Below are 26,532 nucleotides of genomic sequence, written 5' to 3' on the forward strand. Positions count from 1 at the left end.
CGACACAGGGCTTGAACTCACGGACCGTGAGATCATGACCTGAGCCGAAGTCGGACGCTTAACCAACCAAGCCACCCAGGCGCCCCTATGAGGTACTATACTGATGTATTGATAGGCCTATTTACAGATGAAGAAACTGAAGCACAGTAAGTTTTAGTCATTCTGCCAAGCTCATACAGCAAGTTCATTGGAGGGGCCCCAGTTTGAAGAAAGATTGCTCCTTTCCATAAATACTCACACTATAGTGTTATGTTCCACAGAAAGAAAACAATTCTTACATATCATTCTACCCACAATCCTGTTTAACTCTATAGGAAACAAAGGTGGGTATACTACATGTAAAATTATTTTAATACTTCTCAAAATGCTTGCTTTCATCATGGAGTGTATGTGGTGTTAGAGAATATTTGCAATTCTTGGTCTTGCAACTTAGACAACTAACAGATTGTTGATACAAACAAACTTCTTACACATAACAGAAGGAGAAATGAGCATTTATTTGTATTTTCCCCTGAGAGTAGACTAGTTTCTAGTGACTGTTTTATCCCTAAGGCCTAAGAGGCACTTTTCAGGATCAACAACTTTGTCCAAATCTCCAAAACAAATAAGCCCCATTCAGAAATGCTAATTTATATTATTCCATTTGTTTACACTTCTCTCCCCATCAATATTAATCCATTACAATGTTTTATGAAATCAAACTTTTATGTTAATTTATTTTTGGGTAGAAGTATATAGCACTGATGGAAAGGCAGTTAACAACCTTGCATTGGGTGGATTGTATTATTCTCCTGGTCTCTACAGACTTCTGGCCACGCTTATCTGTATGTGTATATAGAATGTACGTATACACACGGAATGTGTGACACATCCAGATAGGATCACAACTGATTCCACCAGCACTTGGAAAATGATGCTGCTCATCCAGTTCTACCACTCTAGATACTTGATTGCTAGAGTCAGATGCTTCCACCTGGTTCCCATGCCTATCTCTAACAACATCTAAAGGGTTCTTTGACTCAGAACATTGTCAAGATGAAAGATTGGGAAGGCCTAAAGCCAAGTATGGGACACACTATATACAGTTTTCTAAAGTCACTTTCAGTAAACCATGTACTTCTTTTTTTTTATTTAAAGATTTTTGAGTAATCTCTACACCCAATGTGGGGCTCGAACTTACAACCCTGAGATCAAGAGTCACAGGCTCTACTGATCAGTCAACCAGGCGCACCCCCCCCCCCCCCCCCGCCGGCAAACCATGTAGTTCTTGTATTACTTTCCAATCCAATTTAAGGAATTTGTGGATAAGGAAACAACTCCTTCCTGTTCCTGCCCATATTCTGCACCATTACCATTGACCTGCAAGATTCCCTGTTCTTTCCTACCCCTTGCACTGTCCCAGTTTCAGACTGTACATGGTAGAGTCACTCTCTCGTATCAGAGCTTCTGTGCACAAAGCATACAATTTCCAGTCTCCCTATCTCCAGTTGTACCAGGTTCTCTCTCAAGGCACAGAGTCTTTTTGTCACTGAAGTTTTATAGCAGATTCTACTTTGTTTACTGCACAAGACTGTGCAGGGACTTTAAACAGTCACTATTTTCTTTTTTTTTTTTAATATGAAATTTATTGTCAAATTGGTTTCCATACAACACCCAGAAAGAGTCACTATTTTCCAAAGCATCCTCTGCAAAATTTGCCCAGCAAATGCTCAGTCCTGTAGCTTTTTCTTTTACTAGGCTCCTTTTCTAGGTCTCATTTTCCTTCTCTCCTTCTTTCTGTCTATTTCTCTGTCTCTCTATACTTCTATATACCCTGTACTACAGAGGCAGCATGGGCTATTTAGACAGAGAGTTCGACTTTCAGGTGGGCTAACTCCAGATGAAAGATTCCCCATTGGATAGCAGCCACTTACCCTCTATTACTTCCCATGTCACGTTATCTACTTCCTCTTTGGTATTTTTGTACCATACAGACATTTGTTTATACAAGCACAGATACACACACACCTGCACCCCTGTATCATCCTTGCAGAGAGAAGATAATCTGAAGATTTAAGTTGTTTTTTTTTTTTTTAATTTTTTTTTCAACGTTTATTTATTTTGGGGACAGAGAGAGACAGAGCATGAACGGGGGAGGGGCAGAGAGAGAGGGAGACACAGAATCGGAAACAGGCTCCAGGCTCTGAGCCATCAACCCAGAGCCCGACACGGGGCTCGAACTCACGTACCGCGAGATTGTGACCTGGCTGAAGTCGGATGCCTAACCGACTGCGCCACCCAGGCGCCCCTTAATAACATTTATTATAGCAGTTATTAATATAGAACCAATTTTAAAAATGTTTTTTTTACAACGTTTTTTATTTATTTTGGGGACAGAGAGAGACAGAGCATGAACGGGGGAGGGGCATCGAGAGAGAGGGAGACACAGAATCAGAAACAGGCTCCAGGCTCTGAGCCATCAGCCCAGAGCCTGACACGGGGTTCGAACTCACGGACCGCAAGATCGTGACCTTGCTGAAGTCGGACGCTTAACCGACCGCGCCACCCAGGCGCCCGTTACAGTTTTAATTGAAATTCTTACTTGGCAGCATTCTTATTTTCCACATTTGAGAGACTAATGCTCATATGCAAATATCTAACTTTGTGGTTGACCATGAATAGGGCTCATAATTTCCAGGAAGCTGGAAACCTTAACAAGTATTTTTTCTGCTCAACTTTGGTCCTTTTGGCTATTTTTCTATAAGAAAAGACTGACGAGAAGTTTTGGGGTCATCGTGACATTAGAAGAATACTAAATAAGCCCTTCACTCCTACCCATCCATTTTTAAAGAAGACAGAGTCATAGTCACCATCAGTGTTTCCAATTTAACTCAGCAAGAATCTGGCACTTATCATGTACCCGCTACTGGGCAATACAGATGTAGTATGGGCTGTTATACCAGGCATAAGGAGCTTAAATGGCAACATGTAAACTAACAACATGTAAACAATGCAAAATAGTTTAGAATTTACGCCCAGAAGTTCAAAGTCCCTAATACAATCAGAGGACTCTAGAATCAAAAAACAAAATTTTCATTGATTATATAGATTAATATTTTTGTTTTATAAATGATGAGGCTGATACAAAGAGGGGCTGATTTGTCCAGAAGTTTAAGTACTTATTACAGTGATGATCTATGTAGGTGTAGGCTCCAAACCTTCCTCTTGCATCTTTTGGGAGCTACTCTCCCTTCCCTTCCTGAGTTATGTAATTCACTTCCTGGCTCTTGGACACTATTAATTTGTCCAAGGGTATATTTTAGAATGTATAAATATATACATATATATATATGAATATAATATACTATAAATATATATGTATTTTTACTTTGTGATGTGTATAGCTGCCATTTTAGAAATGTTGACATCCTGGGCACTAAACATCACTGCACACTAAAAAATATACGCTATTAAAAATATCTCTTATTATTTAGATTTAAAAAGTCTCTTCAAATGGTAAGTATCCAAGGCAAATTTAAGCCTAAACTAACTGAATTCTGTGTGTGTTCTTTAGCCAAGAAGTAATTAATTCAGTTTCCTCAATATCAAAATGTCACAATGAGTAACATCATCTTTCTCAAAACCAACAAACTGCATCCAGAACAACCAGCTTCTTCTTCTGCTAGAATTTAGATGCTGGTGTGCTTTTACTAGATATTTCCTATCCATTTGATTTTTTATGATGTGTTTAATTTTAAGCTATCTTCCAGACAAGAATTATTCAATTTATTGAAACTCTTGCCAGGGAAATGGCTACAACATTAAACTCCTAATAATTGAGAGAGGTCTTTCTTTATTCATCGTTCATTCATACATTTTGCCTTCCTGACTTTTTTCCACTTCTGTCAGAAAATTAATATTATATGGGGCAACTGGGTGGCTCAGTTGGTTGAGCGTCTGACTTCAGCTCAGGTCATGATCTAGCAGTTTGTGAGTTTGGGCCTTGTGTGGGGCTCTGTGCTGAAAGCTTGGAGCCTGGAGCCTGTTTCAGATCCTCTCTGTGCGCCTCCTCCACTCGTGCTCTGTCTCTCTCTCTCAAAAATAACTAAATATTTTTTTAAAAATAAAGAAGGAAAATTACTGTTATAAATAGCATTGCTTTAAATGTACTACAATGTTATAAGCTTAAACACCAATTGCTTAGCCCATCCACTGGTTGAGAGATCAGCTAGTAATCCAAGCCAATGGGATGTGAGGGATATTTGCTTAAGATTAAGGGGGAAAAAAGCCTCCTGTTTTTCTTTAGTAGGTAGGGTAGAGACCCTAGACAGAAGAAGGAGAGTCATCCCAGGAAGACAGTGGCAGTCATCTGGCTACCAGAGTAGTGCTAGGCATAGGAAGAAGCAGACATTGTAAACAAAGAGCAGAAAGACCAGATGATCTTCAGTTCTATCACTGGGACTACTAGTTCAATTCTTTTCAGAAACTAGCCCTATATCTGGAGTGAATACATTTTCTTTATTACTTAAGCCACTTAGACTTAGGCTTTCAACTTTTTGGACACATACAAACTACTGAATAATACACTATTATTAGCTTTTTTTTTTTTTTCTTTAAGTAAGCTCTACGCACAATGTGGGGCTTGAACTCATGACCCTGCGATCAAGAGTCACTTGCTCTACTGACTGAGCCGGCCAGGAACCCCTCTATGGCATTTTTAACAATTTTGTTAACTGTGGTAGATGCTATTAGTCACTTGTATAAAAGACATTATTCGTCATCCTTCTTAATACAACTCCAATTTTATTCATCATTTAGGCAGATAATGTACTTCAAGGAACATGTATGTTTATTAGTTTTAACCAATCATAGTCATTCTATTTCCTTGTCAAGGGATTCTTTAGGAATATGATGTAACTATGGACTAAAGTGAATAAGGTAAATTCTGCTCAGAGCATCATGGAAAGTTTAATACTTAAAAAGGGCAGACCAAGACTCCTTTCTCTTCCAACTTTTAGACAACATCCTGTGAAGAATACAGCCATCTTGCAAATAGGAAGGACAAACAAGAGAAGCCAACCTGGCTTTCCTGAGCCACAAAGTGAGCTAACCCTGCAATTCCCCAGATTTCACCTTTCTCCATTAAGTTGGTAATAGTCACCTGATCTGTTACTTGGAGTTGAAATCACCCTGACTCATGTACAGATGTTCCTTGGCTTATAATGATATGATGTTCTGATAAATCCACTCTAAGTTAAAAACATTGTTAGTCAGAAATGCATTTAATAGAACTCACCTACAGAATATCCATCATAGTTTATTTAGCCTAGCTAACCTTAAATGTGCTCAGAATACTTGCACTAGCCTACAACTGGGAAACATCATTTAACACAAGGACTACTTTATGACCAAGTTTGTAATATCTCATGTAATATATTGAATACTGTACTGAAAGTGAACAACAGAATGGCTACATGGGTAAAGAGTGATTGTAAACATATCAGATATTTACCTTCATGATTATGTGGCTCACAGGAAGCTATGACTCACAGTCCCTTGCCCAGTATCATGACAGAGTATCATACTCCATATTGCTAGCCCCAGAAAAGATCAAAATTCAGAATTTGAACTAGGGTTTCTACTGAATGTATATCACTTTCACACCATCATAAAGTCAAAAACTTAAAGTTGAGCCATTATAACTTGAGTACTATCTGTATTCATAATATAATATTAATTCCTTGAGTCTAATTCCTAGTAAAAATAATCTTGCATAATTGATTAAATCCAAACTTAGTCTTAAAAAGTAACAGATAACTTGGGGCAACTGAGTGGCTCAGTCAGTTGAGCATACCACTTTGGCTCAGGTCATGATCTCATGGTTCATGAGTTCAAGCCCCGCGTCGGGCTCTGTGCTGACAGCTTAGAGCCTGGAGCTTGCTTCTGATTCTGTGCCTTCCTCTCTCTCTCTCCGCCCCTGTTCATGTTCTGTCTCGCTCTGTTTCTCAAAAAATAAATTAACAGTGAAAAAAAATTAAAAGAAAAAAGTAGCAAATACTTTCACAATTTTGGGTATACTTTGCCACTTGAAGATTCACTTCAAGTGGTGTGAAGAAAAGAGCTGACTAATTAGTTCACATTAAATAATTTAAGTAATAATTAAATGACATATCTTAAGCTAGAGACAAAATGAGAACTTACCCTGATGAAAACTAATGTGCCCCTAAGCTTTTATTTATCCAGGTGGTTAGAACCAGAAGACACTGGGAGGGCCATCTTGGAAAGTAGCCAGAATAAATGCCCACAAGTCTTAATGGTAATCCTGCTGCCGGTTCCTAGCATTCCTATTATCTTAGCATTTTTCTGGATCAGAAATTAATAATAGATGGAAACAAAAATGAATGAGACACCCAGCCTATTGCTTTCTTATTTCAAAGCCAGGAATATTCCATAAACAACTGAAAAATGCTCAGAATATTTCCCAAAGGATAAGTTGTGACTCCAGACCTGGAGGAGATGCCAATGGGACAGGGCTTACATTGGGCTTGCCTGGGTACCTGATGGTAAGGGTAGGTGGGTCGATGAGGACAAAAAGTGGCCAATGTATTTCATACCCATGGCCTATCCAAGAATTGTGGCGGTATTAGTTGTAATAATGAACACCAGATATAAACATTTATTGTGCTTTGTGTGATTTGCTGAGCAAGTTCTTAGTAAAGTGACACAGTAGGTGCTATGTAAATGTTTATTTTCTTTCTCACTTACCTTTTCTCTCTCTTTCCCTCATTTCTTACAATTATGAAATGGAGTGATATGGAAAGAGGAGACAAAGTGAAATCATAGTTATGTAAGTTATTTGACACCTCTAAAAATTATATATATTATTTTTCAAATACTAACATATAATACATTTAAAAAATATTACAAAACTTTCCAGTATCAGAATAGAAGCATTTTGCTAAGAATTTCAATAGTTGCCTAGGCATCTTTTTGTGCTTCTCTATAGTGCTTTCAGTTTAAGCCCGCCCTGAAAATAACTCCTTTGCCATTAGCTTTGATAATGTTTTGAAGGCATATAAATTATGTGATGAAAGAGGTAACTAGTGGGGAAAATATCTATGAAAATTAACATTTGTACCAAATATCAAAAGATTTCCTAATAAAGAAAAGTTTGTTTGAATTCCCTCATGGGGAATTTCTCCATCACTTTTGAATTATGTTTTGTAATTTGAAGATGAAATTACATCTTGACATTTCAAAAAATAAAATCAAGCTGATAAAATTGGAATGGCATTCCATTAGGAGGAATTGAAAGAACCTCGTTCCATACACTGTCATCAAGAACAGAGATTTTTTTTTTTAATGTTTATTCATTTTTGAGAGAGAGACAGAGTGCCAAGGAGGGGGCAGAGAGAGAGAGAGAGAGACAGACAGACAGACAGACAGAAACCAAAGCAGGCTCCAGGTCCCAAGCTGCCAGCACAGAAATACCAGCAAAAAGCCCAATGCAGGGCTCAAACCCATGAACTGTGAGATCATGACCTGAGCTGAAGGCAGATGCTTAATTGACTGAGCCACCCAGGTGCCCCAAGAACAGAGCTTTTTTATGCTTCTAATTTACCTTAGCAGAGACATCCCTGGGCATTCACCCTTCCCTGAGTCCATTTCTTACTGCTATCTTCTTACTGTGAAATGTAAACCAAAGGCAAGTTGCATGAAAGTAAAAAAACAATTAAAAAGAAGTTACACTTGTACAGGAGGTAAGATTGATAAGCAGTGCCTGTTTCTGTGAACTATTCCTCTCAAGGATGCACTTTGATATTTTCCTACCCACTTCAACTCTTCCATTGTCTCTCATGCACTTCAACTAACTACAGGACTTCTTCTCTAAAACCCACATTTTTCCTGATATCTTCTGAGCTGAACCTTGGAGATCCCAACAATAGAAGTCCAAATTCTCAGGTGTGTCACTATAAAGTCCATTTGTATCACCTGAAAAGTGAGTACCACCAACCATTATTTCCTTATGGCCATCTATTATATTTCCATAAAGTGACTAACATGAAGAAATAATGGAGTCTAGGAAAGTTCTTCATAAAATAGTACTCTATGGAAATTAAGAACACAGTTTTTGAATGACAAGGACAAGCTGAAGGATGTTACAAGCATATATTGCCTGATCTAATGGGTATGGAGACAATTAGACAAAGTTAAGAGCTATTTACACATATGAATCAAGAGGACTTAGTGACAAGAGAGATGGAAGAGGATAAGAGCAAGGGAGAAATCCAAAATAATGCTCAGATTTCTGATTTTAGTGGAAGATGTGTGATGTTGCCATTTTACTCAGCTAGGGAATACAGAAAGGAAATTAATTTTGGAAGTAACATAATGAGTTCAATGGAGGGAGCCCCAGGTTCAGAGCTCAGGTCTCACCTCGTGTTGTAAACTGGGGCAGCATTCATGCAAATAGATTGCAACCAAGGCCACAGAGAACACCCATAGAGAGTAAGAATAAAGCTTAAGACCAAGAGTTCAAGGATCTCCAAGCAGTAATTACTCTGAAGAGGAACCCACAAAATGAGACTAAAGGAGTAGCCAGAAAGTTTGGAGGAAAACAGAGTGTCCTATTACAGAAGTCAAGGGAAGAGTGTTATGGGAGGCTGTCAACAATTGCAAATGTTCAGAGGCCATTCAAGATGAACATTAAAGCAAGTCCGATGGATTCTGTAACACCAGTAGGCTCAGCAAGGCCAAAGTGAATAATGTAATGGAAAACAAAAGCTAGAGTGCACTGGGTTAACAATGAGAAAGGTATGCGGAAAGGGAGTCAGAGTATAGACAACTCTCTGACAGTAAAGGGGACAATAGTGATAGAGCAATAGATGAAAAGGCATTAAGCAGTGAAAGGGTTTTATTTCCTTTTTAAGATGGTACCAAATGAGTACATTTAAGCGATAATGGCTTGGAGCCAGTAGGAAGGTTGACATTTGTAAGGAAGAGAGAATAACAATGGTATAGGATTCCAGAGGATGCAAGAAGGTCTGGAATCCAGAACTCTCTGGGTGTTTGGACACCTTCAGTTGCCCTTTGTGGACATCCAAGTCTTTGGTGACTTTACACCTAAATCAGCTTTCTGGGAATCCTATAATGGATAGATTTTTCTCATTACTCAGATACTTGTTAGTTTTCCCTTCTATATTTGCTTCCTATTACTGCTGTAACAAACTACCACAAGTTTAGTATCTTATAACAACACAAGTTTATTATTTTATAATTCTGGAGATCACAAGTCCAAAACAGATGTTACTAGGTTAAAATCAAGGCATCAACAGACTGTGTTCTTTACAGCAGCTCTAAGGTAGAACCTGTTTCTTTGCCTTTTCCAGCTTCTATAGGCCACTTGCATCCCTTAGCATGTGGTTCCTTTCTCTGTCTTCAAAGTCAGCAGTAACATCTTCAGGAATTTCTTTGTCTCTGACTTTCTACCTCCTTCCTTTAAGGAACTTTGTGATTATGTAAGATCCTTCCAGATAATCTAGAATAATTTTCCCATCTCAAAATCTTTGACTTATACACATCTGTAAAGTCCCTTTTGTCATGTAAGATACCATATTCACAGTTTGGGGGACATCTTTGGGGTCACTTATTCTGTATAACTTTGTGGACACCTTTGTTGGGGGGAGGGCACTATTCTGACTACCATACCTCCCTATTTCTAAAGTACTCTGACAAGCTTGCTGAGAATTATGGATGGAGCCCTAAGAGCTTCCTCTGGTTGATGCTTTACATAATTAAAAATCTCAGTAATTAAACTCATTAATGTTATTCTCTAATGAAGGAACATTCACCACTTGGAGAACTATTCTGCATGATGTAAAGATTCAACCTGGCCAGTACCAGCAGCAGGTGATTTTATCATTTTTAGTGTTCCAGGGTGAAATAAATCAACAATTTAAATCAATCCTGTGTGATCCTTCAACTGGTATTTTTTAAGGGGGAAAAAAAAACTATCCTGACATTTGTTAAAAAAAATAAGGAAGACTGAAATTAGTGTTGAGAATAACACAATAGGAGGAGAGAGGATGCTGAATATGACAAGCACAAGTTGGGATTTATAGCAGAGGGGTGGCATGGTGTTGAGAGGAAATGAATGTGAGGGAAGGCAGGCCAAGGCAACGGGATGTCACCTGGGCTGTGGTGAAGGATGAGGAATTTGATCAGATATGGAGGATGATCAGACACAAAGGGTGGGGATTCTCGATAAAGTGATTTAGCAGAATTCTCTCTGCCACCGGCTCTTGAAGACAAGGTTTAAGGATGAGGAATAATAGAGAAAAGGGATCAGAAGAACCTAAACAAAGTTTGGTCAATAGAGTCTTTGTCACTATAGTATTTTTTTGCAATTTATTACCTTTTAAGCATACATTTCTTACCTTCATCCAACAAGGGCTGAGTCTAGACCTAGGAGGCTGGTAAAATTCAGTGATGCAATTATGATCATTCCAGGGCTAATAAAAAGGAAGAAAATGAGGGCCACAATAAAACTTAAGGAAGAGAAGAAGGCATTATGTTATGAGGTCTAGCTGCCATGTTACTCAAAATTTTACAGAAAAATTACTGTATCCAAGTGTCCTTTTGTGAGGGACATTTAATGGCACTGTCAACTCTATCAAAATGACTTGCACCTCCTGTCCACAAAACCCATTCTTCTGCATAGTTTATGCAAGCAAAATCCTGATCTGCAGAAATGAAGAATTATTTATCCTATCTTTCTCCATAAAAAATCACCAATTTTTATTGTCATTTTCCAAGAATAATACTGCCAATACTATCCTTACTATGTCACCATATAATTTCCAAAACCATGCAATACCAGAAACTATAACAAAGAACTATTTGAAAATCAACTTAAACTACTAAATTGGCATTCTTCATTCTATAGAATTAGCCTCATATAACCTCTGTGCATCAAGAAGAAAAGTAGGGAAGAGTCTCACTGTTAGACCCTAGTGCAACAATGTAGTCCAAATGATATATAATCATCTTTACACTGATTCCTCCAATTAACTTCGAGCCCATACTGATTATCCTGCAGATAAGCACAGAAATAGTCCTTCAAATATTATCTCTTCTTTTTCTTCTTTTCTCATACTCTCCTACATATCTCCCTCCTATGAATTTCCTTTTCTCCTACCAGGATCCATTTTCACTTTTGGGCCTCTAGCCAGGCTGCCGGTCATTGTGCTTAACCCACTATCCTCTTCAAAGGAGGCAGATTTATAGGAGGGAACTTCAGATCCTACTTGTAGGAAAAGGTAAAAGAGGTTCCAAAAAAAACCTTCCTTCTACTTAGATTGACTACCTGTTGGCATAACTCACATGCATTGTGATGCTAACAGTGTTTCTGTTGTTTCCCCAATCGTGTTGAAGAACTCCTTCTTGTAGAATAATCTGGTATGATCTGAGACCCTGAAGAGGGTGGGAAGGCAACCTGCCCTGAAAGGCAGCAATGGACTAAGTTGTCCTACATTGTCCTACCTTTACCCGGATATAACAATTTACCCTAGTGGTATAGACGGAAAGTGAGACACAGAGCGGCACTATGCCTACCATCCAACATCTGGCCACTGGGTGTTTCCCCCATCTCCCATCACGTAGCAGCCTATGTTCATTTTGTGGCATCATCTTTGAGATGTCCTCACTTGCTTTTCCACGCCAACAAGTTCCTCCCACCTCCCAAGCTAGTACCTTCATCTCTCTCTCTCTAAGTCTTCTTGGGCATTATCAATTGACTCCATCAAGTTCCAGGAAGAAAATCCTGGATTCAGATCTAGAGAAGGGGATTTCGCTTGCCCCCCTCTGTGGTGGTTGCAAATGTTAAACTCTTATGAAAGTTTGTGACTCACTTTACTTGCCCCCAAGGGAAGATCTCTCAAGCAGAGAAATCTCCTAAGAGAGACTTTGCCTTTCCAGGTCAATTTTTGAAGAAATACATCCATCTATCCACTGAGAAACAGAAACAAAAGCAAAAACAAATACAAACAAACTTCCAAACATTCATCATTTTCTCTGGATTCTGGAGATGACTCAGCTGAGTGAGAACTGGCAAGATGTTGCTGAGATTTAAGCAAATTGTGGGGGGAGGGAGGGGAGGACCACGGATACAGCCTGTCAGCTGGTAACATTCACAGGCAGAGCCTTGTCAGGTAACAAGGGAGAGGCAGTGAGAGTATAAAAGATGTGATTGCTCTTCTGTTGTGTGTACTGCAACCTTGTCAAGAAGAGGCATGCCTGGGAGATTTCCGACTTACCTTTTAGGATTTAGCCAAAAATTTAGTTTGCCATGCCTATTACAGGTCAGCAGAAATTCAACTGTCAAAACCTGGCCGATCATCAGAATCACCTAGGGCGCCCTGTAAAGCCACAGATTCCCAGACACCCTCCTAGATTTGCTCAAGCAGAATTTCAGCAGTGAGACTTTGGCTTCTCTGTATTGATGCAAGTCCCTAGGTGCCAGCATGGAGAACCATTTTTATAGCTCATAGAAGCTAAGTCAGATCTGGAAGAGATCTATTCTAACTTTTCCAACTTTCTATTTAAACAAAAACTTAAATTCATAGATGTTAAGTGCAATGTTGTCCAATGACAAAAGTTTATTATCTGGGGAAAATGCAGTTGTGAAAAGCTTTGTGTGAAGAAAATAGGTACCTGGGGAGGAAATCTAGGAAGCATCCTAGTGATGCACCAGTGGAAACATTTGGACTGGCCATTCCTACAATGGTTTTATATCATATATACACTTAACTTTCATTCATTTATTCACTTAACAAATGACCTAACACATGTGCCAGGCACTGCTTTAGGTACAGAAATTACAGTAGTAAACAAAGCAGTCAAAGAATTCTGCCTTCATGGAGCTCTTGTTCTCGTGAGGTAGGGAGATATGACCAAGAAGATAAAAATGAAACAGATCTAGCATGTCAGAAAAAAACAAAGCAGGGAACAGGGATTTGACTTGTCCAGTAGTGGGGGCTGGGTTTGAATTTGGCTTTATTGGGTGAAGTTGACTTTGGAGAAGAGAGACTGGAAGGAATTGAGGAAGCTAGTCATGTATGCATCAAAGGTACAATTATCCAGACTGAGGAAATAGCAAATATAAAGGCCCTGGGTAGAAACATGCCTGGTCTGCTAGGAACGATGAAAGGAAGGACAGATGTGTCAGTGAGGCAAAAGAGGACCAGATTATATAGTGTATAAGCAGGTGGGTTTTGAGTCTATATGAGATGAAAAATCATTGGAAGATTTTAGACGAAAGACTATTAAGACCCAACTTGTATTTCAATGAGACCTCTCTGAGCAGAGAAGAAACCAAATTGAAAGGGCAAGTAGCAGAGGCAGTCTGACCAGACATAAAGCTATTGCAATACTTAAACTGTAGTACATGGTGCTGGGCAAGAGAGAATTAACCATTTCAGTAAACACTAAGATGGGCAGGGGTGCCTGGGTGGCTCAGTTGGTTAAGCATCTGACTCTTGATTTAGGCTCAGATCATGATCTCATGTATAAATAAAAACACTGAAGAGAGGAAACTTCAAGTAGTAAGACTAACCTGATTTATTTTTTATTTATTTTAGAGAGAGAGAGAAAGCATGCAAGCAGGGGAGAGGGACAGAGGGAGAGAGCTAGAATCCCAAGCAGTCTTCACTCTGATGCAGGGCTTGTTCCCAGGACCCTGGGATCATGACCTGAAATCAAGAGTTGGATGCTTAACTGACTGGGCCACCCAGGTGCCCCAAGACTAATCTGATTTTTAAGACATAAAAACATGTCCTATAAGAATGCAAAAAAAAAAAAAAAAGGTGGCGGGAATCCTTTATTTTAGAGACTTACTATTCTCAGATGATAACTGTGAACATCTACAGAAGGACAGAAAACTATGAAGGTTATGGTTGAAGTTTTGTTTATTATTCAAGTAATGATAGAAATATATTTACAAGGATGAGCCAGTTTGCAAGTCCAAGTATGGCAATAGATGAAACTGGACTCCCGTGTGGTTACTGAGAAATATATACAGCTTCCAAAACCACATGAAGGTGAGTCAGAGTGATGGGCATTTGTACAGAGGAGGAAGCTGACATAGTCTTTTAGGCCAAACAGTAATCCTGGGTGGCTCTGATGAAATAAGGTATTTAATCACCTCACTGGGAAGAGTCTCTCTTATTGAGTAAATACTTGGCAGCTTTGGTCATTAGCTTGAAAAGCAGAGAGAAAAGTAAACGTTCACGTGGTAGTATCCAGCGGAGATGTTTGTTTAGCCTAAATCCTGAATGTCCTTTTGGGCCTAACTCCTAGCCGCCTCTCCCCTACCCAGCCATGGAATGGTGATTACAGGAGTCAACAACACATCTGACTCATTCTCTATGTGCAGGGTCCCAGAGACTAATTACAGGTGAATTAATGTTTAAAATGACCATGGGTATCCGACCAGGGAGAAGTGTGCTTCCCATTGTTCGAGGCATGTGAAGCAGAAACCAGATCAGGGGTGCCTAGGTGGTTCAGTCAGTTGAGCGTCTGACTCCTGATTTTGGTTTGTTTTTTTTTTTTTAATTTTTTTTTTCAACGTTTATTTACTTTTGGGACAGAGAGAGACAGAGCATGAACGGGGGAGGGGCAGAGAGAGAGGGAGACACAGAATCGGAAACAGGCTCCAGGCTCTGAGCCATCAGCCCAGAGCCCGACGCGGGGCTCGAACTCACGGACCGCGAGATCGTGACCTGGCTGAAGTCGGACGCTTAACCGACTGCGCCACCCAGGCGCCCCTGACTCCTGATTTTGGATTAGGTAATGGTCTCATGGTTTGTGAGATAGAACCCTACATCAGACTCTGTGCTAACAGCACCGAGCCCGCTTGGGATTCTCTCTCACTCTCTTTCTCTGTCTCAAAATAAATAAAGAAAAGAAAAAGAAAAAAGAAACTAGATCAGTGGTTCTTAGCATTTCTGTGTTCATTGAATGCTTTTGGGTGGTGGCATTAGCAAAGGGATCGAAAGGCGAACATCCCTTTTTAGATACAAGTATTTAGAAAATCTAAAAACAGCCTCCCAGACATTCACTGGGTCAACCTTCAATAATTTATCACTGTTGACATGAGACTATTAACTTCCCAGACGCACGAAGCCACGTTTTCACATGATGGAGGTCTTCCATCCTAGCGTTACACCCCATGTCCTTTCTCTAATTAATGAGCTGTATCCTGTTCTTCTCCAGTCTGTCCATTACAGCTTTCTACCCACCAGATATTTCTCTACCAACGTGCAGCTGCACTGAAGGTAAAATGCAAATTTTGCTCATTGATTACAAGTGGCAGCTGACCTACAAAGAGCTTGAGGGACCCCAATGCCTGAGAGCCACTCCCTTAGAAAAGCATACATTAGGGATACTGCAGATATAATTCCTATACAGGTGAGATCGGATGGACCCAAAATACACATTCTAAGAGAAGTCTAAGTTTCTAAGCTACCCAAACTACAGAATTAATACCTCTGCTGTTATCTACTTAGTTATTAGCATTTAAAAAAATTTTTTTAATGTTTATTTATTTTTGAGAGCAAAGAGACAGAGTGTGAGCGGGGGAAGGGCAGAGAGTGAGAGGGAAACCCAGAATCCCAAGCAGGCTCCAGGCTCCGAGCTGTCATGTCAGCACAGATCCTGATGTGAGGCTCGAACCCATGAACAGTGAGATCATGACCTGAGCCAAAGTCAGATGCTTAACTGACTGAGCCAACCAGGCGCCCCTAGTTATTAGTATTTTTGACATAACTTGTCATGTGGCACTTTGCTAAGAACATGAAAATTTTAAGGGTATTAAAAAGGAGAAGTTGGAAATAGCCAAAGGCAAATGTCACATTTTCTTCTGGGCCTTTTGTCTTTTCAAGGCTACGTGGAAAAGTGAACATATATATGTGGAATTTAAGAAACAAAACAGATCCACACAGGGGAAAGAATGGAAAAATAAGATAACACAGAGGGAGGCAAACCATTACAGACTCTTAAGTACAGAGAACAAACTGAGCGTTGCTGGAGGGGAGGTAGGTGGGGGGATGGGCTAAATGGGTGATGGGCATGAAGGAGGGCACTTGTTGGGATGAGCACTGGGTGTCACACGTAAGTGATGAATCAGTAAATTCTACTCCTGAAACCATTACTCCACTCTATCTTAACTAGCTTGGATTTATATCAAATTTTAAGAAAAAAAGAAAAAATAGTGAGCACAGTCTGCCCCAGCTCTGGAAAGAAGAATGCTCCTGTTGTCGGTCTTCTTTCTGAACCTTTTTAAGCACGCACAACTGTCACCATCTTTTCTCTGGCCTCCTCTTTGCCATGACCCTAAGCCATCATCCTTATTCATACTTACTTTAAGTTGAAGCAGAAAAACGGGAAATCATGAAAAATGGCATGTGCTGGTAAAAACCTCTACAACTATAGCAATTATGATTTCATACCCTGACTGTGGCTAATCAGGTTTGTTCCCTCCCTTTGGCAGAAGAATTTATCTTTGCTCTCTGTCTCATGGAACCCTTGGGTATGGGGATAAACCTTCGATTATCTGGTCAGGTGACAGAACCTTCCATGCTTCAGGCAGACCCAACCTTGGCAAGACTATCTGATCTGCTAGTGAAAATCTTGGAAAGACCACCAGTGTTCGAGATGTGGGGACGTGTAGAGCTGTGGGGAGCTTTCAGATAAGGGAGCCTGGACTGCAGGAGAACAGAGCAGGTCAGATCATGCAAAGGTTAGTGGTGGACTCTGGACAAATCACTGGTGGTCTTGGGCTATTTCCACTACAAATAGGATGTGAGACTCCTGGAGACCCCCACTTTACTGAAGAGGTTTTAAACACTTTTGTGATTTGTAATGTGTTTAAAATGGAACAAAAATATTTTTATTCTATGTGTGAAGAGGTCATTAAATGATAAAATACTGAATGGTAAAATACAGCTGTATGAGAAATTCCCTTCTTGGTATATATACTTACCCCCCATCCCAGTTTTTTTTTTCCAACGTTTATTTATTTCTGGGACAGAGAGAGAGAGACAGAGCATGAACGGGGGAGGGGCAGAGAGAGAGGGAGACACAGAGTCGGAAACAGGCTCCAGGCTCTGAGCCATCAGCCCAGAGCCCGACTCGGGGCTCGAACTCACGGACCGCGAGATCGTGACCTGGCTGAAGTTGGACGCTCAACTGACTGCGCCACCCAGGCGCCCCCCCATCCCAGTTTTATTGAGATATAATTGACATAGAACATTGTGTAGTTTAAAATGTACCATGTGTTCACTGGATACATGTGTATTTTGCAAAATGACTGCCACCATAGTGTTAGCTAAGGACACCAACCCATCACATAATTACCATTTCCATTGTGTGGAGTGAATATTTGAGATCTATTCTCCCAGCAGCTTTCAAGTATGCCATACTGTATTATTAATTATAATCATTACACAACACAATAGATACTCAGAAGCTTCTAACTAGAAATTTGCACACTTTAACCAACACCTCTCCATTTCCTCCACTCCCCATCCTGTTAGTAACCCCCACTCAACTTTTTTTCTATGAGTTCAGCTCTTATGTACATTATTCTTGGTAAAATATGTCAGATAGAGAAAGGCAAATACTACATGATATCACTTAAATGTGGAATCTAAAGGAGCTGGTGTATATATGTACTTTGGCTTATCTCCTTATCAGCATTTTCACGTAATGCATGAAAACAATACAGAGGGAATCAAAGCCCTCAGGTTCTCTCTCTTTTTTCGGTTGTCTTTTCTCTGTGCTACAGTATGAATTGTATCCCCAACAAAATTCATATGTCGAAGCCCTAACCTCAATGTAATAGGATTTGGAGATATGGTGCCTTTGGGAGTAAATAGGTTTCAATGAGGTCATCAGGGTGGGGTCATGAGATTAGTGCCTTTAAAAGAAAACATCAGAGTGCTTATGGTCTCTCTCAGTACCAAGTGAGAACACAGTGGGAAGGTGGCTCTTTGTAAACCAGGCAGAGTTCTCACCAGAACCCAACAATGCTGGCACCCTGATCTCAAACCATCAGCCTCCAGAACTGTGAGAAAATAAATCTCTGTCATTTAAGCCACCAAGTTAATGGTGTGGTTCTGTGTTATGGCAGCCTAGGCTGACCAAGACACCCTGCTTCTCTTTCTACCTTCTGTCTACACTATTCTCTCCTGGGAGGGCAGAGACAGAGGATATAGACTTAGTAACAGTGATGGCCTATGTAATGGCATCCTGTTGCATTTTTACCCCTTTATCACTGAAATTAGATGAACACATTATTCCACCTATATTGCATTATTAAAAAACAAAACAAAACAAAACAAGACAGGCACTTTTGACCAGTTTGCCTTTTGTAATGGCACTAAACTCCTTTCTTTATTATGCAAATTGGTGGAAAATAACTCTTCTGGAAAACAGAGGAACAACTAGAGCAAGAAATGAATGAAGAAGAGGTCAAAGAGAAAGGGGACAGGCACATATATCAGGGAGGGAGGCTCCTGATTACCTTCTCCATCCCTGAGCCTCACCAATGCCCAGCCTTCCCTATACTGCTCACTGTTCCTTTCCTTCCTGTCTTCTCACTGTCTATTACTTCCGCTTCCTGTCTTTTCTTTCCTGTTCTGTAGGAACTCACCTCAACCCCTAAGAATGTATTCTCCCAGCCCAGATTTCCATGCATCCACCTTCAATGGTAACAGAGAAATGATCTGTATGCTAATGGTTGAAAGCCTCAACAGCCCTCACTCCCAAATAACAACTGTACATGTTAAACAGGACCATCTATGAGGAACCCATCTATGTGGGTTTTAGAAAGTGTTCCTCCAAAAGAAACTCTAGCCCAACACTAATCAACAGAAATATGAGAGCCACAAATGCCTGCCACATTTGATACTGGTATTTTAAATTCTCTAGTAGTCACATTTTTTAAAAAGTAAAAATAAATGAGTGAATATTGTTTTAAAATATATTTTATTAGGGCACCTGCATAGCTCTGTCAGTTAAACATGTGACTCTTGATTTCAGGTGAGGTCATGATCCCAGGGTCATGGGATTGAGCTCCACATCAGGCTTCACATACTTAAGATTCATTCTCATTCTCATTCTCATTCTCTCATTCTCTCTCTCTCTCTCTCTCTCTCTCTCTCTCTCCCTCTCTTTCCCCCGTCTCTCAGTTCCTCTCCCCCACTTGTGCTCTTTCTCTCTCTGAAAAATAAGATAAAATTTATTTAACACAATATATCCCCAAAATATTATTGCTTTAATATATAGCCAATTTTTAAAATATAATGGGATATTTCACATTTCTTTCAAATTAAGTCTTCAAAATCAAATGTGCATTTTATTTTTTGTCATGTTTATTTTGTTTGTGAGAGAGAGAGAGACAGAGTGTGAGAGGGGATGGCAGAGAGAGAGAGGGAGACACAGAATCTGAATCAGGATCCAGGCTCCAAGCCGTCAGCACAGAGCCCAATGTGGGGCTTGACCTATGAGTCATGAGGTCATAACCTGAGCCAAAGTCAGATGTTTAACTGACTGAGCCACCCAGGATCCCTTCAAATGTGTATTTTATACTTCCAGTACATCTCATTTCATATAGCCACATTTAATTGCTTAATGCCACATGTGGCTAGTGACTACTGTATCGGACAGCATAGCTCTGGTCAGATGAAACGAAAGGTGAGGCCCTGGTGTAACGGCAGATAATGAAGGCCTCCTGCCAAATGGACTAACTCTCCTGGGCCTAAAAGCACAAGCCTATTGCAGAGGCAACAAACTAAATGCTCCTTTGAGACATGGAGATGTTTTTCATTGTTTTTAGAGAAAGGCACATCAACTACCATCTCCGTCAATATTATGGTAAAAGTTCAAATATTCAGAACAAAAACATCTCCATGGAATCTTGAAATGTAGTATATTGCTAATAACAATTTCTAAGAGCAGAAAACATCTCATCTTTCCTCTTATCACTTTTGTGAGGCCAAAACTATCCTGTCCACTGTGTAATTACATGCTCAAGCTTTTGTCTCATGATCATTTGGGAAAATTACAAAAAAAACCCCCTGCAAATTAGTTTTATTTGCTGAGAAGGGGGTGATTCCCCACCTACATGGAAAATCACAGCACAGGTGCCCTATCTTTAGCAGGTGTATAGGTATACAATAGTAGCAGGCATTTGTATCCTGGACTGGCAGTTATGTTGCCTTTGGGTGCAGCTGTGGGGTTGGTTTACACTGAGGACTGAGTAAATGCTGAACCTTTAATTATACTGATTAACTGTCAATACCATTAATTCATACACCATTAGTTCGAGTATTCCTACAGTGATACCCAAGTCGTTGACATCCCTTTTATAGTTCATGTCTTCCCTCTATATAACTCAGAGAAATGATTTTATGGTGGAAATCTCACTCTCTGGGTGAGAGTGGTAAGGAGGGTGGTCTTGCTTAAGTCTAATAGGATTTACCTGCTTCTTTGAGCAGGTAAATTTTGTGATGGTCTACCAGAATTTTTTTTAAGGATTCCCTGCTTTCAGCCACTAATATTTTATCTCTTTGTTGAAGCCTCTCTCTTTCCTTATTCAGGCTTTTATCCTTATCTGAAGGGTCAGAAATTATAAAGCATAAACTTTTATATACAGGGGATATTTGAGATTTTATGAAAGAAATGCTATAAACCCTTCAGACCTAAAGACAAAGAGAAAGAAAGAAAAAGAGAGAGAGAGAAGAGAGAGAGAGAGAGAATGAATCTCTATGGAAGATATTAGGCTAAAAATTTTCCTGGATCCCCTCAAATTATACCTCTGCCAACTTTAAAGCTGACTTGTGTTAAGTAACATGTCTTTTTTCATCACTTCCCCCAGAAGGGGCAATGACAACTTTTTTTTTCCTATTTGAGTTAAAATTCAATTTAAAGGCCATTTCTTCTTGATTGTCACTCTTGTGAGATTCTTAGGCAAAAGGATACCATGAAACTTGGAATGCTGTTGTTTACAGATTTGATTTTCAAGGACGCTTCATTCCCATGGTTAATTAAAAGTTAAATGTGTACAAAAAAGAGTTGGCAAAGACTGATTCTCCTCCCTCTCTAGAGGTTTCCAAGTTCTTTTTTCATGAGCACCCAGAATCTTTTCCCTCACCGGACCCGGATTCCATTCTTGGTCTATCTGACCAGATGACGCAACATCTGTGTTCCCTTTTAAGAACGTGAGAAATAAAGCTTTTCCATCTTCCCTGTCTTTGAGTTCTGGGAAATCCAATTAAAACTACTCAGATTTTGTTTTTCTTGTTTGCTTTAGAAGACAACCCTCGGGAAGAGTCCTGTGGCGGTCTCCCGCCTGTGGAAGAAGGTGATCAAAAAATTAACCTGATTATGGAGTTGTCGATGCAGGTTTCCCTTCAGACTGAAAAGATCACCCAGCTGGAAGAAGTTTTAGAGGAGAAGGAAAGGAAGATTCAGCAGCTGGAAGCTGAGCGGGGATCCCATCCTTTCCAAGAAGTTGAGGAGTCTCCAGAATGTTTACAAGAAGCCCCAATTTTCTTTAACAATAATGTCACCCCTGTGGTCTCTCCTGAGGATATGTAAGGATTCCCAATAAGAAAATAATAAATGCTTATTAAGGGTCACGTGTGTGAAGTCCAGAACCCAGCTAGTCTCGTCATTGTCGAACTCAACTTCAAGATGATGGGTTTGAATGTATCCTATAATGTGCCTATTGGAAAACAAAGGGAACTTTTCAGAACCAATGCCTGAATGTTTCCCCTTCAGACATTAGCAGTCAGGTAACCCACATAGTTGTGGAATACTACATTTTTAGACATCCCAGATAACTGTAGGAGAGAGAGAAAAACACACAAGTAGACAGATGGCTAAAGAACATAGTTATCATTTTCTTACCAGAGGTTTGTCACACTGCAAGGTACCACCAATCCTGTATCTGTAAGTGGCTCATCGTGAACAGAAAACTGTCATGGAAGGCAAGCTTGCAACTGGGAAACTGGGGAATGTTAGGGTAACGAAGAGTGGAATCATTGCCAAGAGAGTAAACAGCCATGAGGTCTGTTTTTTCATGTCCTCTAGAATATATTTCTTCATGGCATGTAATTTATTAACATTTAGCAAGAGTAGAAATGACATAAAATCAAAGCAATAAAAATAAATAAAGAATGGATGAATCAGTGGTCCTTTGGGAAAATTGTCCTGGGACATCTCCTTGGGAAAAGAGACAACACTGATTTTTCCTGTTGGATCAAAACTAAGACCAAAGCAAAATATACTGTTCTGTTATTATCATAACAAGGAGGTGTGGACAGAACAAAATCATGTCAGGAAAAATAGAGGATGGGCAAAGGAAAGCTACCCTATAATTAACGGGCTACAAGAAATCAAACCATATTCCTCTTTTATGCAGCCCCCTCAAATAAACTTTCCCACACAAAGGGAGCAGCTAGGCACTAACTTTGGGGAAGACTTTGGTACTTAATTCTTACTGTTCTGGAACTGTATGATTCAGATAAATAGCTCCAGCTCTCCCGTGAATCTGACTGTATCACTATTTCTTGATTTAATTCAACCAGTTCAACAAATACTCCCTGAAACCCTTCTATCTACAAGAGACAACAATAGATGTTAGAAATATCATAGCAAATATGAGAATCACCATCTTTATCATCCAAGAGTTTATAGACACACAAGAGTCTCCTCAAATGTAAGGGAGTTATGAAATGGAAGAGGGAATGTGGGTGAACACAGAGTAAACCTGATTAGCACTGCTTTAGTAAAAGTCCTCAAATTTACTGAAAATGAGTAATCACTAAAAATTCATATTCCCAGTCTTTGGTAATCCCAGAAGGAGATTTTTCCTTGCAAACCAGTGGGAGGAGTCTCTTACCAAATGCAACCAGCCCATAATCTAATTATGGATCTGACTATCAACAAAACAAAGATTCCAAATGTGACTTCAAAAAAAGAAAAAGGAAGTAATTGAGTTTTGGGCTCCTAATAGCTTTATGGTATTGACTCTAGATGTTCACTGAAAAAAAAAAAAAGAAAAAAAAACAAACATAGATTCATACAAAGCTAGAATCTTCCTATATTTGTATGTAATCTCAGAGTTTCACATGCAAGGTCAGCAAGTATGTACAGGTGCACTCCATGATCAGAAATAAAAGCAATTTACAACTCCCAGATCATGAATACACACCTCCCCCAAAAAGTGACTCAAGGCACTTTTCCATGGTCCCAAAAGAACTTTTTCCAGAGAGTGTGCTTCAGCCCTTACCGAATTCATTTCAGAAATCCCTTTTCTCTGCTCCCTTCTCCTTTTCATCTCCTCCACCCCAAGATCTCTTTGATCTATGTATCTGGCCCTGACTAGATCTCTCTTTTCCAGCCTTGAGGTTTTGCCCATTGTTTTTTACAACATGGCTGACAGTTGGCAAGTCCTCACTGTGTATTTCTGTAAGAAAGCTTTAAACCTTTCAGTTTCTAAAGAGTGGACTGTCTCGAAGGTAAACCACTATCTCCATAATTTTGATCTGTTATCATAATCAAGTTTCCATCCCTTTATTTTACCAGAGATTGTCTTAATCCCAAGGGATATGGGGGGTGGGGTGGGGGTGTAACATAGAAGGAAAATATGGAAAGAGAGAAAAGAAAATCCCATCACATCCCAGATAGGCAGATATTAACGTCTAGGTAAATTCCCCATGGCTAATGCCCTGGCTAGCCATCAGTATGAAAGCAGACTGATAGTGGAGATAAAATAATAGATGGAACTGGAACTTCTGTTAATAATTAATTGAGCCTGTCCCCTCTAAATATCTAAGACAAGTCAATGAAGAAGAAAGCATCAAGGCTCCCATTCCCTGGCAAAACCATCCTTTCAAGAAGCTGATCTGGGTTACCTAGACTCAGATCCAGGGGATCTCCAAATCCGAAGTGGGGAGAAGATTCCACCCAAAGATGAAAAGACTAATCTCTACTAGTGACATCTTAGTAACAAGGATTCTTTAAATATCCAAATTTTATGGGGTGGTATGGGGATGGCTGGGGGAAGGGGTGTTTTAAGATGGGGTATTGCTGGCTTCTGATGCATTCCTAAGTAAAAAATTCATATTCCTAGCTGGATATTTACACCAGTGTATGCCCTCAGAGTTCATTTCCATTTTCTGCCATTCCTCCAAATAGCCAACCCCTGGTTCAGATGAACTAAGTATCAGATTATACCCCTACACTGGAGCAAAGTCTATTTGCTTACAAACATGCTAAGTTGCTGAAATAGCCTGATAATCTTTCAAATATCTGGTGTAAATATCATGAGACAAGTAGCATGCTGAGGACCTTTTTCCTTAATGGAAATGTGATGAATCATCAGGTAACATACCTGCTTGAAAAAGTAATTTTCTAGATTTCAAAAAAATTAAAACATTTAACAAGTAACTCAAGCCATTCTCTAACATTCTAAAGACATTCATGGAAATGTATGCATAGTTTTAGCTCTTTTTTCCACCAGTCATTAACTTTTCTCAGAGAGAAAGTACAACTGAATGTGTGGCATGTCTAATTTAAATAAATGTTGGCTTTCATAATTTAGTGTCATTATTATGTGGGTGTGCTCCCCAATACTTTCATGGTCAGCTGCAGTTACAGCAAAGGACTTGTTAAGGACTATCAAGAGGGCAAGCCATCGGAGAAACCAGCCCAGAAATGTGAAGGCGGGACCCTTGGATTCAATGAAGTTCAGCAAAAGCAAAGAAATGATAATGCTTTCTCCCTAAATGTATTTCTGGCAAAGAATGAATTGAATCAAGTTTTCATTGTCTCTTACACTCTGCCCTGCTTATCCCCAAATCCAATCATTTTCTTCTAGAATTCTTCTTCAAAGAATTTTTGGTTTAATGCAGCAAGTAGAGAAGTGTTGATGAATGTTGCAGATTAAGTCAAATTAATATTTATTGGCAATTATCAAGTATAGGGATTCAGGGACAAAACTATCCCAAAAGATATAAGAAAACTATTTTTAAAGGACTTGGTAAATCAACCAGCTGAGATTGATTAAGTGTGACTCTTAAAATTTGAAAAAATTAGAGGAAAAAAAAAGGGAAAAGGAAATTGTAAAGAGTAAATCTTTATGAACAATTTCCCCTGCTAGGACAAAAACATCTTTTATTAAGATTTCCCAGACACAAGAGACCTTTTTGCTTAACAGAGGAGAATCCAGTTCAAGTAGGAAATAACCTTTTTAAAATAAAAGCACTAGCACACTGGGATAAAGTTCACAGCCGAAGATAGGGCTGGCCATGACATTTTCCTTACCTAATGAAATGAGAACTTTTATGGTAAAACAAAACAAAACCAAAAACAGTTCTTATTCCCAGCTTCCCAAAGAAAATGAACATCTGGAGTCAGATCCTCTATACATTCCCAACATGAACCTGCAGCAAAACGACACTTAATTGTCTGATCATTTTCACCTATAAGGTTTATATTCATTTGCTTTTTGTTTAACCAAGAAGGAATATGAACCTGCAGCAAAACGACATTTAATTGTCTGATCATTTTCACCTATAAGGTTTATATTCATTTGTTTTTTGTTTAACCAAGAAGGACCTTTGGGACTCAAATCCCAAAACACCCAATTCTTTATTCCTGGATGGGAAAATCACATGACATATTATCTAATAACTCCTTAATCCCTTTTCCTAAATGTCACAAATAAGTCTCGCCAAGAGTTTATTAGCTGGTATCACCTTTTCCACAGTATGATGCTAGCATAGGCAAAGGATGATAGAATAGGAGAGGAAAGACTTATCCTAGCACTAACTCTTTGTCACATGGGGTGCAAACAATGGTAACAGTGAGTTCTTGTTAAAAGAAAACAAGCTGGGGTGCCTGGGTAGTTGACTTAGTTGAATGTCAGACTCTTGATCTCGTGGGATCAGCCCCTGGTGGGGCTCCGCACTGACAGTCCGGAGCCTGTTTGGGATTTTCTCTACCTCCCTCTCTCTCTCTCTCTCTCTCTCTCTCTCTCTCTCTCTCTCTCTCTGCCCCTCCTTTGCTCACTCACCCCTGAGTGTGCACATGTGCACACTCTCTCTCTCTCAAAATAAATAAACTTTAAAAAAAAGAAAGAAAAGGAAAAAAAAAGCTGTTAACAAAAGTGTTGATCTTATAATAACAAGGTATGTCTTAACAGCTAGCTGCTATTTAAATCAAATTGGTATGAAAGAAACCACAAACAGTGGAAGCCCTACTGTCTTGTTAGGGATCTGCATTTACTAGCCATCCATTATGTGTATAGGAATATACCTAACATTTACATTACAATTTATAGTTAAAGTATCTTCAAAAGGATGATTTTATTTAATCTTAATGAGGTAGGTTTTAGCTAAATAATCTCAAATTTACAACTAGGTGATGTCAGAACAAAGACCTGTGGCCCCCAGGACCGCAGAACTTTCCCAACACTCACCATCTCTG

General features: G+C 39.5%; 1 protein-coding gene across 1 annotated transcript in view; it reads left to right on the forward strand.

The window, feature by feature from the left end:
* CCDC192 (coiled-coil domain containing 192) overlaps positions 1 to 21,677 on the forward strand; it is a 213,119-nt gene extending 191,442 nt beyond the window's left edge. Inside the window, exon 7 of the mRNA XM_043586830.1 lies at positions 21,350 to 21,677. Within this exon, the coding sequence (XP_043442765.1) occupies positions 21,350 to 21,636 (287 nt within the window). The 3' untranslated portion in view covers positions 21,637 to 21,677. The remainder of the gene's footprint in view (positions 1 to 21,349) is intronic.
* The last annotated feature ends 4,855 nt before the right edge of the window (positions 21,678 to 26,532 follow it).

The sequence above is a fragment of the Prionailurus bengalensis genome, chromosome A1 (genome assembly GCF_016509475.1).
Source record: "Prionailurus bengalensis isolate Pbe53 chromosome A1, Fcat_Pben_1.1_paternal_pri, whole genome shotgun sequence".
Classification (NCBI taxonomy): domain Eukaryota; kingdom Metazoa; phylum Chordata; class Mammalia; order Carnivora; family Felidae; genus Prionailurus; species Prionailurus bengalensis.